The sequence below is a fragment of the Orycteropus afer genome, unplaced genomic scaffold (genome assembly GCF_000298275.1).
Source record: "Orycteropus afer afer isolate SDZICR_OR568_19922 unplaced genomic scaffold, OryAfe1.0 scaffold00019, whole genome shotgun sequence".
Lineage (NCBI taxonomy): Eukaryota > Metazoa > Chordata > Mammalia > Tubulidentata > Orycteropodidae > Orycteropus > Orycteropus afer.
In genome coordinates this window covers 484,969-504,036 of record NW_006921606.1, presented here as the reverse complement: position 1 = coordinate 504,036, position 19,068 = coordinate 484,969, and the positions used below count along the sequence as shown (strand labels likewise).

At 38.2% G+C, this 19,068-nt stretch overlaps 1 protein-coding gene across 1 annotated transcript in view; it reads left to right on the top strand.

Annotated features, from left to right (window-relative positions):
• Positions 1 to 18,558, top strand: part of TJP1 (tight junction protein 1) — a 520,689-nt gene extending 502,131 nt beyond the window's left edge. The window contains exons 24-29 of the mRNA XM_042783575.1: positions 1,301 to 1,528; positions 8,348 to 8,523; positions 11,059 to 11,536; positions 13,328 to 13,545; positions 14,957 to 15,100; positions 18,464 to 18,558. Coding sequence (XP_042639509.1) covers positions 1,301 to 1,528; positions 8,348 to 8,523; positions 11,059 to 11,536; positions 13,328 to 13,545; positions 14,957 to 15,100; positions 18,464 to 18,558 — 1,339 coding nt within the window. The remainder of the gene's footprint in view (positions 1 to 1,300; positions 1,529 to 8,347; positions 8,524 to 11,058; positions 11,537 to 13,327; positions 13,546 to 14,956; positions 15,101 to 18,463) is intronic.
• The last annotated feature ends 510 nt before the right edge of the window (positions 18,559 to 19,068 follow it).

Sequence of the window (19,068 nt, the reverse complement as noted above, 5' to 3'; positions counted from 1 at the left end):
ATTAAAACACAGGGTCATAGAAAGAGATATGGAATGCTTTATTATACATTCTGTAACAAGTCTTTATTAAGTCTTCAGAAAATAAGTCTTTCAAAAAGGTTTTCTAGCAAATGACTAGAATAAAAAATTTTAAGCCCTAACATCTTTATTATGGTTTTAGTTTTACTTTAGTTTTACAAATGCTTTGAAACATGTAAAACCTTAGTTTTAGAAGTAAGGAAACAGACGTAAATTGATTAAACTAGACCATATAGTGAGCATGTTCCATGTGCTAAGCACTTCAGTACAAGGAGGTGAGAATATGTATCTGCTTATAATAAAGAAGAGCTACTGTCTAGCATGTAACTTTTTCCTTGCATTTTAGTGGCTCCAGTGTTTTTCATGAAAATGTAAACTACTGTGATGTAGCAAATGGGCAAATCTTTATGAAATAAACTTTTGTAATAACTGAAGGCTTAGCGCCCCCACTCCCCTTTTTTGGTATGAAACCTATTTAAGTTTATCCATTTTTGATGCACATCTTCTAAAATTACCGAGCAGAACATACATAAACCTGTACATATTGGCTTAATGACTTACTCTCTTTTTGTGCCTTGTTTTCTGTACCCTCTAGAATTTTGGACTACATAGAGCTATTTGCTCATGCCCTAGATTATCTTTTTTAAAGTTCTTAATTTCTGACAGTTATTACTTGTTGCTGACATTACTTTAATGTACTACTAGAAGTCCCCCACTACGTTTCCTTCTGTCTTTCTGACTGCTAACCAGAAAGCTGGTGGTTCAAACCCAAGGAGGGGTCGCTATGACTTGATGGCACATAAACAACCTGCTGTGGAACCCCTGAGTGTTGCAAATAGTTAAATGTGCTTACTTGCTAACCACAAGGTTGGAGGTTTGAATCCACCCAAAGGCATCTCAGAAGGAAGATCTGTTGATGTGCTTCTGAAAAATCCACTGGTAAAAACCCTATGGAGCACAGTTCTACTTTTACACACATGGGGTCACATGAGTCAGAGTTGACTCCACAACAAGTGCTTAACTTACTATGAGACCTCACCAGATAATCGTCAAGCTTATTAAATTGTGTTAATTGACTGGTGAGCCAGAAGGGGGCTGGCTACCTTTTGAGTTTTACATATGACTACCTGGGATTTGGGATATCTGCTTTGACTGCTGGATGGCTCAGTGGATCCTAAATAATTATGGGACCCAGCAACAAGGTCACGGTAAGGTTCATCATACATTCCATTTTCTTTGTAAAATCAGCATCTAAAAAGTTTTCTCGTTCCTTATCTAGCAGGATCCCAGAACCTCAAAAACCTCAGCTGAAGCCGTCTGAAGATATTGTTCGTTCAAATCATTATGATCCTGAGGAAGATGAAGAATATTACCGAAAACAGCTCTCATACTTTGACCGAAGAAGTTTTGAGAACAAACCCTCTGTACACATTCCTGCTGGCCATCTCTCAGAGCCTGCCAAGCCTGTTCACTCTCAGAGTCAACCAAATTTCTCTAGTTATTCTTCCAAGTATGTAATTTCACCTAAGACATATTTTTAAAAATAAGATGAAATATAAAGATATGATTGCATAAAGTGGAGTTAATCATGTGAGGTCTGGTATATATCGAAGAATAGTAGTAAAGTATTATGTGTGATCACTCTTAACATTAGTGTTTCAGCATTGTATATACTTTCTAGGTCTCTGGGAAGATGCTTGTTTTTTACTCTTAAACTCTGATATCAGATACAAAGTTTTTTATATGGAAAAAGATGTTAAAGGGTTTTGGTAGAAAGTAAAGCGTCATGACTGATTTTTAGGTTAATCATGAAGAGTCTCTCCCCTTCTGTACAGCAAATTTTATGCTTTTTTTTTTTTTTTTTTTTCTTAAATACAAAACAGGAATGTGAGGTTTGAGGGAAAATACTAGAGAGTTATTTTTTTCTCTCTCTTAAAAGCATAGGATTAATTCTGTTTTTTAATCTAGAGGCTGCTCAACTGCAGAACACTCACATCAGAAATATTTTCAAGGCATAAAAGCACTTCTCTGTTTTATTGTTGGACTTTAAGATTGTTGGAGTTAGGGATCTCTAGTCAAGTTTTATACATGAGGAAACCTAAATCCAGTGAGGTAAAATGGCAGGGACAAATCTAGGACTGAACCTCAAATTTCTAGACAGTTTTCTTTTCCTTGTCTCTACTACTACCTTGTGTTTACTTGCCTATCGGTTTCTTGTGTTTATTTTTCTTTCTTAAGGATTTTTTATTTTTTTGTGGGGGTGGGGGATAAGAAAACCACCTGTGATTATGTGAGTTACTGTTTCCTGTTGGTCTTATTTCTCTGGTTGAACCCAACATAGGCACAAATTAGTTTATAACCCCAAGAAAGCCCACAAGAGTGAAAAACAGTCATGGACTTGCACAGTTGTGGGGGCTGACTAAGTAAACTTAAAAGTCCATAGGGCAGGTGATGTTGTTGTCCATATGGCATACGGTCAAGAAGGCAAAATCTGGAGCAGTTTGACAATCTCTGAGCTCTCAGGTAAGCCTGAGATCTCTAAGCATTCGCCTGCATAGGTAAGGCCATGGATGGCCTCCCTTTTGATAAAGTCAGCTAACTTGAGACTTTCAATAACTGTGTTTGGGAAATCCCTTCACAGCAGCACCTAGATCTGTGTTTGAATAATTGAGAATTGTAGTTCAGCCTAGCCAGGTTTGACACATCAGAAAGCACCCACCTCACTTTTGTGTCTAAGTGTTTAAAACCATGCAGGTTTTTACTGGGTTAGATGCTTAGGATTGCGTGAGCGTGACTCCCACTTATCATTTACTATTGAGTGAAAATTCTTTTAATATGTAGCTTGAAACTTCTAAGACTAGAAACCTAATTTTAATTAACACTAGTTTTTCTAAGACATTTTTTTAATTGAGCTTTGGGTACAAATTTACGTGGAAACTTGTTTTCATGCATATCTGATTTCATAGCCCTGATTACCATCCCCAGCCATAAAAAATTCTCATCCCTGTGACCAACCCCTCCCTGTGCCCTTTTTATCTATGCATTTCTGTCTGTCCAGCTTTCCCTATTTGTATTACCCCTCTGGTGTCTCATGGCTGATTGATTCAAGGGGTGCATCAGCTTGGGTAAGTGTTCTGTATGTAAGGCTTTCTACTGTTGGACTGAAAGCCAGTCCGTGTCAGTGAGTCCATTTCTAGCCTGAAGGGTAACCAGGGGCCATAGTCTTAGGGGGTTCCACCAGTCTCTTTCCAACCAGTAATTCTGGTTTTTTAATTTGTTCCACATTTTTCTTCCCACTCTATCCAGGATCTCCAGATATGATCCCTTTCCGAACAGATGGCATTGGTAGCCTGGCACCATCTAGTTGTTCTAGTCTAAGGTCTGGAGGCTGAGGTCCTCATGATCCACCTTATCTTTGAACTAATTGTTTCCAGATAATTTTGATTTTCTTCATTCTTCTTTGCTCCAGCCAAGAGGAGCAGATGGTTGCATCTTATATGGCCACTCAAAAGCTTTTAATATCCTAGTCACTACTCACCAAAGTAGGTTGTAGAACAAAATTTTTATGAACTGTGTGTGCCAGTTGAGTGTGATGTCCCCCAGGACTATGGTCCCGAGCCCTTAGGCCCAGTGATTCTCTCTTTGCAGATGTTTAGATAGCTCTGAGAAGTTACTCCAATGCTCTCTTCTGAGGCTTCTGTAATGTGTGTGGCTGATTTTGTAGCACAAGTGCATATATATAATTATCTTGAGCCAAATCTATCCTTGGTCTAGGGTGTATTCCTGTTTGCCTACCCCCACCCGCTTTTCTCACCTATCTATGCATTACTCCAAGCCTGGTGTTTGGTGCAATGTTGTGCATATGTTTGCCTCTGTTGTCTATATATTCACTTCATTTGAAGTGAAGACTTACAGTATTTTTTCCAGTCTCTTATGTCTTTAGAAGAAAGCAGTTTATGAGAAGATACAAATGCAAACTTGGAGTGTTGCAGTTGATGTTGTGTTAACATAGAGTGTCTTAAACTAGTGTTGTGAACAACCCTTAACACAATACTAGAGAGGTGCCCATTAGCATCTTACAGAGTGTCACAACTAAGAAGAGCTAGACCCAGGTCCTTTGGAGCTCACATTTAGTGAGATAGAAGGCTGTACCCTTTAATAACCACTTTTACTTAAGCCACTAAACACGTTTCATTTCTGTCCAAAGAGGGTCTAGATGTATAGTTTAAAGAAAAGTATTTTGTGTGTATACTTAGTAAATAGAATACAACTCTAAACGAATACATTTTAGTCTAAAAAGTAAGTACATAAGTTTTTCCAGAGAAGTAAATGAAAAGGTATTTTTGTTTTTGCATTAATTTGGATTTCTCAAAAGAAGGACTTAATAACTTGTGATTTTCCACTTTCAGACAGGGTTCTGCACATCACCTAGTGTATATTATGTTTTTGTTAGCTGCTGTCAAGTTGACTCCTGATTCATGGTGACCCCATGCACAACAGGATTGGACTATTGTGATCCATACCAGCTTTTTCATTGGCTGATTTTTCAAAAGTAGATCTCCAGGTCTTTTTCCCTAGTCTGTTTTAGTCTGGAAGCTCTGTTGAAACCTGTCTCCAAAAACTAAATTCGCCGCCATCAAGTCAATTCCAGCTCATAGCAACTGGGTTTCCAAGGCTCTAAATTTTTATGGAAGCAGATTGCCTCATCTTTCTTCCAGGGAGCAGCTGGTAGACCACCGGCCTTTTGGTTAGCAGCCAAATGCCTTAACCACTACACCATCAGAGCTTCCTGTTGAAATTTGTCTAGCATCATAGTACATGCAACCCTCCACTGACAGACAGGTGGTAGATGCACTTAGGTACCTTCGCAAAGAATCAAACCTGGTCTCCCGTATGGAAGATGAGAGTTCTGCCAAACCACCAGTGCCTTCTTAATATATGGTACCAAAAAACCTACTGCCATCAAGTCGATTCGAACTCATAATGGCCCTCATTGGGTTTCCAAGACTAGATCTTTGCTGAAGTAGATTGCCTCATCTTCCTCTTGTGGAGCAGCTGGTGGGTTTGAACTGCCAACCTTGTGGTTAGCAACCAAATGCCTTACCCACTACACCACCGTAACTCCTTTAGTATATGGTAGGCACTCAATAATTACTTGTTGAGTAAATGATACTTAGCACAGTGCACTAGGTACATCAGCCGCCCTGCTTTCCTTTCACTCAGCTCTGGAAGGAGCCAGTGTTGGCTGGGTACAGATTTCACAAGGAGTATTGCCTGTGAAGGAAGTCAGTTACATTGGTCTTTGAATTCGTTTAGAACAGTTGGAAAGGAGAATGAGGGTCATGGAAGACAACTTTCCAAGAGGGAAGTTGTTTTTGCATCATTCTTCCCCTTTTAAATACTATTAGAATCTTTTGTTCATTTTCATCTTCTACAACTACAATATAGTTCAAAATGTGGACCTTCTCTGTGCTACATTTCAAAAACATTTACTGTTTGATTGTAATCAAGCGACTGCCTCCAGCCTTTATTTCCTTCAGTAAAACATAGAAATAACGAAGTTACCTTCTTCCCGGTGATTTGTGCTTGTTTTCCACTTAAAAACACACCACAAAAATGGGAGAATTAAAGAAGGAACATGTCTTTGTTTGTACAAGACAAACACCCCCAAAAAACAAACAAAATAGTATCTTACAATTCTGTATTGTTGGATTCAGGAACTGTGGTAGCATAGTGCCTAAGGCACTTGACTGCTAACCAGAAGGCTGGGGGTTCAAACCCACCAGCCATTCCTCAGAAGGAAGATGGGGCAATCTACTTCCGTTGTGATACTGCCTCAGAAAACCCAAGGAGGGGTCGCTGTGAGTCGGGTCCGACTCGATGGCACATAACAACAACAACATGGTTGGATTCAAATTGGGAAATTTAGGTGATAGGCAGTAGCTCAAATCTTCACCTCCAAAATGTGCTAGACATTTACTAGTTCTCAGATAGGGCTACAGGAGCAGCTTGCACACATGTCTCAAGTCAGACATTGATTCAACTTTTTCAAGGCAACTACAGATTTTTTTTGTCACCACAGTATATATATCTCTAGTCTCATTTCAGCATGAGGTTTCTAGGTCTCAAATAAATGGTGGTTTTTAGCCTTTTAAGAATTAAGTGGAGGATTCTTGTGGCTTCCAGCCAAACAAAAGACAGGCATATGAGTTGAACATTTACCTGAGGTAAACACACTCCTTGGAGAGAACAATCATGGGAGAAAGAAGGGCTGTTTGTGCACATGGAGACAGCTCAGGGGGCAGGAGTGCATGGAGGGATGGACACAGGCAAGAGGTAAAAACGGGGAGGGGAGCTGTTGTATTATGGTAAATTGTAGTCAGTGTCACGAGACAAAGTGTATGTGAACTGCTCTATAGAAAGTAAATTTGCTCTGTAAATTTTCACCCAAATCACAATTGAAAAAAAAGAAGTGTAGGATTATATTGTTGCGTGCATACAGTACTATTAGGTGAGACAGGCTGTGAGAGTCAAGCATGGTAGCTTTGAAAATCGGGCAGCACCCACCGCAGGGCTTAGCTTGTGACTGGAGATGGATATGGTCTTGCTAGAAAGGAACATAAGGTAATCATAGTCATGTTTCAAAGACAGACATATTTCCACTTGTAGATTCATCCTACTAGGGGATCAGTATAGCTGTTGTGTGGTATAGGCATTCGCCTTTATATCACTGTCCCTGTGTCTTCACTTAGGAAATTTCTTTTATCCAGCCCTTTTCTTTTAATGGAACATCTGACTCACTTACTCAGAACCTGCTAATTATGCTTAGTTGAATTTCCTTGATTTGGTTTATTTTTTGCTCACTATCAGCAGCTGCAGCAGAAGTGGAAGAGGAGTAAACCTCAAACACATTGCTGTGCACTAGAACACCAGTAAAAATATGTGGAGGGTGGGCCTCAGGCAAGACATAAGTTACTGTGTTTTAATTTATTGATAGTTCCCCTAGGTAAATGAGAGTTGGTGATATTTTCTTTTATAATCAGACCAAATTATGCTGAACTGGTAGATGTGTATTTTTTGGTTGATATTTTAAAATGACATTTGAGTTCCATTTTCTATAGATTTGCTTAATTAGATTGACCATTTTCTTTCATTTTTCTATTGCGCTTGCTTTGCCATCACCTAGATTTCTTGGCTCTTACACTAGCTATGACTACTTGAAAAGGAACATCAAGTGGTAAGACTGGCATTAATGTGAGGTTGTTCTATAAGGTGTCCCTCACTGTGTCATTGGCATTATGTGCACTTTCAGCCTTTAGCATCATTTTCATATACTTAGTCTAAATGCCTAAAAGCAAGAAAATAGCATAGGTTTAAAGCTTATCATAAGACTAGACTTCAACAAAAGTTTTTTGTGAAAGTGGAAGTGTGCTCCAAATGTATATTATTGTTTGTGCACATAAAGCCAGTGAAGCTTTGGCTCTCTGCAGTAAGGTTTAGATGGCATTGTTGCAATTATGGGTCTATTTAAAAGATTTCTTTTATGTGACTTTTATGTATTACATATTCACAATTGAAAATTTTTTTGGGAAAAAAATATGCTCACATGGCCCAATTTGACTTAAATGAGGCTTGTAAAATAAAGCAATACCTGCTATTCTAACAATTGTTTTTTAAAAAAAATTCTAGTAAATTAAGGAGAAATTTTAAAATAAAAAATGTACAGTTTTTGTAGTGTTACTGGAACATACCTATGCCAGTTCATTTACATACTATCTATGGCAGCTTTCAGGCTATACCAGCAGAGCTGAATAGTTGTGACAGAGATTCTAAGACTTACAAAGCTGAAAATATTTACTGTCCAGCCTTTTATTGAAAAAGTTTGCTGGTCCCTAGTTCATTACATTTATTCCAGAAGCCAGCTTTGTACCTTAGATTCAAAATTAGCAGTGAAGAAAGATTTGGGCCAATATTTTTCAAAATACTTGCAAGACTTTTCTTAAACGTACCAACCATTAACTTTTTTTTTTTTTTTTTGGTAAATAGTAAAATTGAATATTACAAGTATACCCAAAATTTCATCTGCCTTTGGTTGCCATTTTCTGGATGTTTCATAATATTCTTAAAGTATCTGTGCTGTCTTGACCTTCTTGTGCTGATGAATGATTGACTTTATGATTTTGGTAGAGTAGCTACCCATAAAAATGAAAATACATTATGAAATTTCTAGATGTTTTAGAAGTTAGAGTTACTTGAAGGAATGAGAACTTGCTTTGTATAGTGAATGCCTTTTCAGGTGTTGGCATTTTTTCCCTTTATTTTTCAATAGGGGAAAGCCTGCTGAAGCTGATGCTGTGGATAGATCATTTGGGGAGAAACGATATGACCCAGTCCAGGCCACTCCTCCTCCTCCTCCACTGCCTTCCCAGTACACCCAGCCTGCTCAACCTGTCACCAGTGCTTCTTTGGCCCTCCACACGCATTCCAAGGGAACACATGGGGAAGGTACAGTTTAGAAGTTAATGCTGTCACTGTGACATAATAACACTTGAACTATATTCTTGTCAATATAAAGCAAAATTTTTTATGTAAATACATACCTGAAGCCTTTGGGCTGGGAACTAAAAAATAGTATATTTTGTACCATTATATCAGATAAACCTTTTAGCTAAATTTTTAATCTACTTTATTAACATAGCTTAATTTTAGGCCAGTGTCCAAAGTCTTCTAGAAGTAGTATTTGCTTACCAATAAACCTCAGAAGGAAGATGGGGCAATCTACTTCCGTAGTGATACTGCCTCAGAAACCCAAGGAGGGTTCGCTATGAGTCGGGTCCGGCTCGACAGCACATAACAACAACAACAAAAAAATCTGAATCTAAATACTTGAATGATGACTTGTGAAAATTACTGTTATATTCTACCTTCCATCTTCACAGATGGATATAGGAAAGCTATGCAGGAAAAGAATGTGAACTGCATCTAACAGAAGGAAGTACTTTTTCCCATTTTGCAATGGAATGCCATTACCCAAAGAAGAAATATCTCTTGAAGTGAGTTTTCTTTCATGAGTGAGGTCTTAATAATTGTGAAATATTCCATGACCCCAAAAGCATAGAGAAAAATATAAAGCCTCCCTGAATCCCTATTGAGCTTTGACTCCTTTTTTTTTTTTTTAAATCCCTCATATTGCTGTCTCTAATCCTCTCTCTTTTCTATCTTCCCTCTCTGGGAGTACAACTACTTTAAATTTAGTATCTGTTATACTGTGTATATTTTTTACATTTGTTTTGCATGCTTTAAAGTTTCACATAAAATATATATACCATAGCAGTTTAGCCTTTTGCATGTGCATTCCTGTGTAAAATCTCAACAAAAATCATATAGCCCAAATTTATTCATTTTAACAGCTATATAAAATTTTGCCCTAAGGATAATTACCATGACTTATTTATCAGTTCCCCTGTTGACAGATATTTTACCACTACAAACACTACTTTAATATTATTTGTGTATGAGTCAAATTCCAGGATATGTAAGTCTTCATCCAGACAAGCTGTAATTGTAGATTGATGTTATTACTTTATGCTAGAATTTTCTATGTCTACAATTACATCTGCAGATAAAGTAAGTTTTAATTCTTACTCTTTAGTCTTTATTTTTCATGCTTTATAGCACTTACTGTTAAAATAATGTGAGCAAGTACAGTCTTAATTACTGATCTTAAGGAGAAACAATTCTTAGTTTCACCTCCGAGGTGGTATCTCTACGGAAGTAGATTGCCCAGTCTTCCTTCTGAGGAGTGGCTGGTGGGTTTGAATCACCAGCCTTCTGGTTAGCATTCAAATGCCTTAGGTCTTATGCCACCAGAACTCCACTTATAATAATAGTTGTAGGGTTTTTTTGAGATATCTGTTACCATGTTTAGGATTTCCCTTCTGATCTTATTTATTGAAAGCATTTTGCGAAATGCTTTTTCTGCATGTAGTAATATGATCATGTGATTTTTTTTTTCCTTCTGTTAATGTGGTAAATAATATTACTATGATCACAAGGGATTTTGGTTTATAATTTTCTTATGTCCTTGTCTGGTTTTGATATCAAGATTATTATGCTAGCTTCTTGAAAGATGGCTGGGACATGTCCCTCTTCACATTCCTTCGGTATCATTTTACCTTGCCATCAAGAGTACACCAAAAATTTCTGTTGTTAAATATCCTCTCCAGTTTTATATTAGTGACTCCTCCTTGGGTTTCCAAGGCAGTATCACTACGGAAATAGATTGCTCCATCTTCCTTCCGAGGAGTGGCTGGTGGGTTTGAAGCACCAGCCTTCTGATAAGCAGTCAAGTGCCTTAGGTACTATGCCACCAGAGCTCCTATAAAACTTTTAAGTTTTGTCTTTCTAAGGGATGTGAAGTGGTATTTCATATTCTTTGTTTTTCTTTTGCTTTTTCCTAATTGATGGCAAGATTGAGTATCTTACGTGGTTACAGTGCTTTCTAGATTTCATTTCTGTTTTGCCAATACGTGTCTTTGTCTGACTTCCTATTAGATTAACTTTTTTTTTAATAGATGTATGGATGTTCTTTATATGTTTGAATGTTAATTCTTTATTGATTATACATGTTATATAAATATCTTTTCCCAATCTGTGGTCCTTTATTTTTAACTTTGATTGTGGTTTTTTATACTGATATTTTTAAAAACTGAAATTGAATTTGTCATTCTTTTTCTAATTTGTGGCGAATGTTGAAGAGGGGTTTCTCACCAGTTTCTGGAGACCAAAACCCTTAAGAGCGTGGCCCTGACTCAAAAGCAACAGAGTACAGTAATAGCTCCACATTTATCCTTGCCACTTTCTGGTCCCTCTGTATCACACATAGCTACCGGGTTCAAGAGCCATCCTCTGTCTGTGGCATCCAAGATCCAGGCCTCAACTCCAGCACTAGGGCAAGTTGTGATGGAAGAGACAATCACAGAGACTATTAAAACTTGTTTCAGAAAGTATTTTAAATGCTGGTATATGTTTGTTTTTCAGGTAATTCAGTGTCATTGGATTTTCAGAATTCTTTAGTATCCAAACCAGACCCACCTCCGTCTCAGAATAAGCCAGCAACTTTCAGACCATCAAACAGAGAGGATACTGCTCAGTCTACTTACTATCCTCCGAAAAATTTCCCAGATAAAGTTCCAGTTAATGGAGCTGAACAGACTCAGAAAACAGTCACTCCAGCATACAATCGATTCACACCAAAACCATATACAAGTTCTGCTAGGCCATTTGAACGCAAGTTTGAAAGTCCTAAATTCAATCACAATCTTTTGCCAAGTGAAACTGTACACAAACCAGACTTGTCTACAAAAACCCCCACTTCTCCAAAAACTATTCTGAAAGCACACAGTTCAGCACAGCCTCCTGAATTTGACAGTGGAGTCGAAACCTTCTCCATTCATGCAGATAAGCCTAAATATCAAATAAATAACATCAGCACAGTGCCTAAAGCTATTCCTGTGAGGTAAGAGTTTTGCCTTGTTAAACTTTGGTTGTGTGTGATTTGTCTTATGTGATCTGATGTAGTTGGTATGGTTTGGGATTTGAAATGATAAGTTAAACTCTAACTTTAAACTGAACACAATGTTATACAAAATGTTGTTGCAGTAAATGCCATTACCAAGAAGGTTCTGCAAGAATACAGGGTAATGTTAATGAATAATAAAGCTAACAGTCATGTATGGTTGGTAGCTATTGTCGTTATTCTCCATTTTACCAAAAACTGAGGTTTAGTTATACTGAACAGTTTGCCCAGGGTCATAAGCTAGGATGGGTTAGCCTAGATGTAGGCCCAGCTCGTTTAACCTTACAGCCCATAGCCCTCAACCACCATGCATTCCCAGTTAACTTTCAGCTGATGAAGTATCTTTGTAGGCTTTGTCAGAAATATAACTCTATATTCCTAATCCACTACTTGTTCAACAATGATGTTAAAAGGAAATGAAGATACAATAACCTCAAAATGGCTGTTAAAAAACAGCAGTTCATGGTACGGTGGCTGAGCAAGCAAGACAAAGTGAACCCATCTGGAGCCACACACTCTGTACTCTTTTCTGTCTTGTCATTCAAGAGTGATGGACCAGGCTCGTTCTGGCCATATAAAAGCACATCTCAGGCTCCTAACTCCACTTGCATTTTCAGGCCACCCACTGAAACAGAAGGACTTGCAGACAGAACAGAGGACTACTAGGGCTGCTTCCCCAGAAAACAGACAGCCTTAGCAGTTTGCTGCCTCCACCTGTATGAGCCTCATAAGTCATCAGGGGTAGAGCAGCAGACCCTCCTGTGTTGGGTTTACATGATATCACTGTATCAGGTGATGGCTTCCACTCTTTGCCATTGTTGCAAGTGTCAGTCCCTGTTGGTCCTGACATGCAGTGAAGGTTTGGCTGCCCTTCACATACTGCTATTTTTTTGGGCCATCTTTCTGCTCACCTGTAAGTCCTGGCTCAAAGTTTTTCTTCAAGAAGTCTTCCATGACTGATATCCTCACTTTCAAAGCATTCATTGATACTGCATCCCCTTTGCCTTTGGTATTTGTGTATTAAGTTCGTATATTGGCCCTCCCCATGGGTGTTTGATATGTACCCATACTAAAGTCTTTAGACTGTGGAAGCCTTGCTTTTCCCAGCATGACCTTTGGTACTGAGAAAGTGCCAAGGAAATCCATCTTAGTAGATGAAGGAAGAACTGAAGTCCTTGTCAGGGAGAGTAGAATGGTGTCTGCTGAGCAGTGAGTGCATGCCCTGGAAGTAGCAGTTTCCTCCCTGCAGCAAATCAGTGTGCACACTTAAAATCCTAGGAAGATGCAGAACCTAATTAGTATATTCTTTAAGATGTTGTCAGTGGCACCCTTGTTTTCTATATCACTAAGAAGGGAAGATGGTATCAGTTGAACCATTAACTCCTTATCAATTTAAAAATACCAATTTCATGAATGTCAAAATGTACTGCTTAAAACCAATGTACTAGAGTTGTGGAGTGCGTAAGGAATCAGGTTCTGTGCATTCAAGTTGCAGAAAATCAGTAATAAAAACAACTTGTTTAGTTACCCTCAAAAATGAAGTTGATTTCTCTGGGAAGAATATGTTTTTAGTTATTATACCTGCGTGTAAAATCTGTCATTAAAAACTAGCTTGTTGAAGTAATTCTTGATTGTATGCAGAAATAAAAATGAAACTCCCTTTCAAAATAGTAATGAAAGGAGAGCTCCTGTAAGCAGAAATTTACTTATTAGCCATTTTTGAACTCTTAGCCCTTCAGCTGTAGAAGAGGATGAAGATGAGGATGGTCATACAGTGGTAGCCACAGCCCGAGGCATATTTAACAGCAACGGTGGGGTGTTGAGTTCCATAGAAACTGGTGTTAGTATAATTATCCCACAAGGAGCCATTCCTGAGGGAATTGAGCAGGAAATCTACTTCAAGGTCTGCCGAGACAACAGCATCCTCCCACCTCTAGATAAAGAGAAAGGTAAATGTATTTATTTTTCTGCTTAGTTTTAATGACTTATGAGTTGCCCTGTCTGCATTCTTCAAAGCTTATTATGATCAGTTAAGAGAATATTCTAATGACTTTTTTTTGTGCTTCCACACTGTGATAGCCATGCATCCTTCCCTCTAGGAGGGCTTCTTAAACAAGTGTTTGTGTCAGAATTTCCCAGGTGGTGTTGAGGGTGAGTGACCTTGGAGATAGCCATTACGGGGTGAAGGGAACATTCACTAGTTAAAGCCTTGGTGGTCAAGATTAACATGATAGACCTTCCAAATACTGTTGGCTTATCTTCAGTAGGAGATTGAAAGTGACCATAGCCAGTACCATTGGGCTTTCCTCACATCTTGGCTTAATCTGATCAAATTTGTCTTTAGAATCACGCAAAGAGGTGGATTCATCTCTAGAGGTTGGTTAGGTTATGCCCACTCAAAAAGGCTGTGTTGTTTACCTGACACTTGGTAGAATGTAAGCCTCTTGAAACAGGTGCTGTCTTACTTAAGACCCTGGGACCTAACACTAGTGAATACTCAACAGAATGAACTATCCTTAGAAAAATTACAGTTATATGTTCTTGAGCTTCTTAAGGAATCTGGAAATGCTTTCTTTTTCATAATCTTCATAGATCTGTAAGGATCATATAATGAACTATGCTTTGAGCAGTATTTTACTTCCTTAAATACATTATCTCATTTTCTTTTGTATTGCCAGAATATTAACATTGGACTCTCTACTGTGATTTTGGAATATCCTATAGAAAAAAACAAATAGGACTGACTGTATTCACCATGTATTAGTTATGTAAACTACATATGTAGTAGAGAAAACATTAAAAATGAAAGAAGTAACATTTGTAAATGTTCATACTTTAACATGCTTTATATGATAGATCTGTGTGAGCAAATACACAAGCTACTAGCTCCATGTGGCTGTTGAACACTTGAAATGGGACTTTTGAAATGAAAATGTGCTGCAAGTACACTGATTTCAAAGATTTACTATATTGATTACAAGTTAAAATTATAATGTTTTGCATATATTGGGTTAAATATTAATTCCACCTGTTTGTTTTTACTTTTTAATCAAGCTACTAGAAAATTTAAAATTACATGTGTGACTCATGTTATATTTTTACTAGACAATGGTGCTGTAGAAACTAACTCATTTGGCTTTGAAGCCTGGTGGTTCAAACCCTCTGGCTGTTCTGTGGAAGGAAGATGGGGTAATCTACTTCTGTAAAGATTTACCACCCTGGAAACCCAATGGGGGTCACTTAGGAGTTGGGATCGATTCAGTGGCAGTGGCTTTTTTTGAGAAGGGCGTGAGGAGAACTTGGGTGTAGAAGGAGACCTACATCTCACCTTCTCATTTCTATCCCCTTCTTTGACTCCAGGTGAGACACTGCTGAGCCCCTTAGTGATGTGTGGTCCCCATGGGCTGAAGTTCCTGAAACCAGTGGAGCTGCGCTTACCACATTGTGCGTCCATGACTCCTGACGGTTGGTCTTTTGCTCTAAAATCATCTAACTCCTCGTCGGGTATGCTGTCTTCACTCTGTCCTTTGGGGCTTTGGGTACTGTCGTTGATTAAGACCTGAGCTGATGATACTTCCAGTGCTGTAGATTAGCAGATCTCTGACTCTGTTCCTGTGGCCTCGTAGGCATCACCAGTGTATTCAGATTCATTCATAGTGCATAGTATATATTAATATGAAAAGGTAGAGAAGTTTTTTACCTTTTAAAAATTGATGATTTGGCTAAAGGTTGGTATTTAACAAAATTATTTTTTGTGCCCAAGTTTTCAGAATACGATGGGAGAGTTGATATTGCCTTACATGTAGAGGCATTTTCATCTTTTCGATAAATGATTTGATTGCTTTATATGATTATTTTTGTTCTTAGTTATTACAGTTTCCAATCTACGAGAGATAAGTACCAGAGAAATGTGAAGGACAAAAGATCTGTCACTGTGATCATACTTGGCCATGGTTTTTCAATGTAAAACGCTAAATACCTTGTGTTATACAGTATTTTTAAGTGACTTTTTGTTCATAAGATCATAAATTTCAAAGCTTCCATTTTATTTTCATACTTCTCACTTCCTTGGGTGACTAAATCAGTTACCAGTTGGAACTTTATATTATTGGTATAGATTAAGAGAACTTGATATAGGAAAATAAGTACTTAAAGTACTGCTTCTGAATTTTTGATAATTGAAAAGTACATTATGCAGGTTTAGTTTGGTACAGTATGAAAGAAAGTTCTGTGGTGTAAAGATTATGGGAGCATACTTGGCCAGGAAGGAGGGGAAAGAAATACGTACACACACACAAAATACACATTTTCTCATAGGCACAAGTATCCCATCTTCTAAAACAAATTAATAAATTAATTTTAACACAGTGGTTACTGTTACCTCCTCATGGACTCCACAGAGAAATATCTTATTAGTCTAGTTTGAATTGGTGAATTAGCATTAATAAAACTGCATTGAAAATGGGTATTCTGAAAGTCAGGTGGTACTATGAGATCAGATTATCCCCTAAGCCAAGTTAAAACTCACTGTCATTGAGTCAATTCCAACTCAGAGCAACCCCCATTGGCTTTCCAAGGCAGTAAATCTCTACAGAAGTAGATTGCACATCTTCCTTCTGTGCAGCAGTTGATGGGTGTTCTGGTTACCTAGTGCTGTTCTGATAAGAAATATACCACAAATGGGATGGCCTTAACAAACAAGAGTTTATTCTTGCAATTTGGAGGCATTGAGTCCAAGTTTAAGTGCCAGGCTCTAGGAGCTGGGTGAAAGCCCCTCAGCCTTAGGGTCTAGCTCTGCCTCCTGCTCCCAGCCCACTGGAGCTAGAGGCGTTCTTCACTCAGCAGACAGCTGCTGCCTGCTGAGGCTGAAAAACCCAAGGTTGACAAGTAAAAAGGCACAGTCCTGATGTTACCAAACCACACGGCAGGTGAGTCATTCAAGTCCATTGTAAGTCCCAAGGTCAGCAGAGCATGGCAGAATGCTGAACAACAACATGGCTACATGCAGGGTCCAAGCGGTTACATGCACGGTTCAAGCGTGCCACAAGCTAGAGACCATTCCCCAAGGCTTCTGCTTATATACAAGAAGCAGATCACATTCCCTAAGGCAGCTACTCAGCTGCTCACAGTAGATTTCACCGTGGAGTTGATTACCATTCTCATCAGAGGGAATACTACATCCAGCTGTCCAGCCACTCATCCAGGCCCAGCCAAGTTGACACACAAACTGAACTACCACAGTGGATTTTGAAGTACCAACCTTCTGGTTAGCAGTCTCAAATGCTTTAGGCACTGTGCCACCAGAGCGCCTTAAAGCAACGTTAGGATGGGTGATTTTTTGCTTCATGAAGGTGTTTTTGCAAGTTCTTAAAATAGCTTTTTAGTATAGTTACTTACTTTATAAAAGTGACTTTTCCCCCACAGATATTATATGAATCATAAATTATTTCTATACTTACTTGACGTTTTATACCTTAGAACATAAGTTGGTTTGTTAGATTGAAACAGCTTAACCGTTTTTGTGTTAAATTTAAGTATATTCACCTAGAAAATTATATAATCCTATATGGCATTAAATACCTTTGTTACTATAAATTTCTATTTAAAAGTCAATATAAATTTTGATAACCACTGAATTAATCTGAAGAAAAATTTGTATGTTTATGTAACAAGCAAAGTCATCTCTGATGTCCTAACGGGCAGACTCACTCCTGTTTGAGAGCTAGTGCTATAAGAGAGGCAAAAGTCAGCAGCTTTGACTATCAACTTAACCTTGGATACCATAGACATACACTCATACCGGGTTCTTCACATTTCGCTTCTTCACTACCAGGGTTTCCAAGATCCCTGAGTGTTGCAAGTAGTTTGTACTCAGACTTCTAACCAAAGTTCAGTGGTTCAGATCCATCCAGCAGTGCTCTAGAAGGAAGACTTGGCAGTCTGCTTCCATAAAGATTACAGCCAAGAAAACTCTGTGGAGCAGTTCTGCTCTGGCATGCATGGGGTCCCTATGAATTGGATTTGACTTTGATGGTTTTGGATTTAGGACGGGTTCTTAGCTCTAGCTGCAAATCTAAATTATCAAGAGCTAAAACCCCTAGTGCCCAAGCCCACCTCAGACTTCCACATCAGGTCCGTGAGTATTTTGTTTACAGTCAGGGCTGAGGAGCCCTGGCCCAATCTTACTGATTTTTTTCTGTTGGGGAGGAAAAGGAGGGTCTTCAGGTCCCTCTGTAGAACTTGAGAGGTTTCATTTATTGGCCTGTAGTTGAGTGAGACGTGTATCTTCATACTCACTTCATGTGGGTGATCATATAATTATTGTCCAACCTTTTGAAAGTGAAAGGAGGGCATTATTAATAATTATTAATATTAATTATTAGGGAGCTCTGGTAGAATAGTGCCTAAGGCACTTGACTGCTAACCAGAAGGCTGGCAGTTCAAACTCACCAGCCACTCCTCGGAAGGAGTTGGACAATCTGCTTCCGTAGCGATACTGCGTCGGAAACCCAAGGAGGGGTCGCTATGAGTCAGGTCCGACAACAGCACATAACAACAACAACTAATTATTAATAATAAAGGACAAACTGGACTGTCCCAGGCATATGTTCACCCCAACTCTTAGTCATTTTTTAAAAGGATGCGAACTTGAAATCAAGATGAACAAAATAAAACTCTGAAACAGCATTCAAATTGATGCCAGTGGGTCTGTATTGAAATAGAGCTCTGAGAGTTCTGATTTAAGTGAAGTATGCTGAAAAAGTAGAAAATTATGTCTAAATACATGTATTTTTGTTTTTGCTATGGTTGCAAAGGATTATTGATAGCTTAACCAACTATAAATGACAACTTCTTTTTCTCTTCTAGGTGATCCTAAAACCTGGCAAAACAAGTGTCTTCCTGGAGATCCAAATTATCTTGTTGGAGCAAACTGTGTTTCTGTCCTGATTGACCACTTTTAACTCTTAAAATATAGAAACTTGATTAAATAATGTGAAACTGGGTTAAACTTACTAAATCTAAATGGAACCACTCTATCAAGTATTATACTTTTCTTAGAATTGATACTACAGTTTCTTAGTATTAAGCATTTTGTTTGAATTGATAAAGGTTAATGAGCATGCCCCTGAACTGTGGTCAGAAAACATGCTACAAAATGCATGTTTGTGATTGAAAAGCTATTGGTATTGGCTAGAATTTCAAAGATGTTTTCCTTTGTAATAATTTTTGTACTTTTTTATGGTCACTGCTAACTTCACTTACTGATTTCCGTTAAATAGCCAGTAAATAGGGTGCATTTGAGTTCTGTTCTTTATGAAGTACACTGTTTTAAACTTTATGATGATCCTGGCCTGGCATACACATTTTATTATGCATGAAGTAGTATCCACACATTTTTAAAATGCACCTAGAATATATACCTTATAGTGGATTAACAGAAATGTACAGCAAGGGGGATTTTTTTTTCTTTT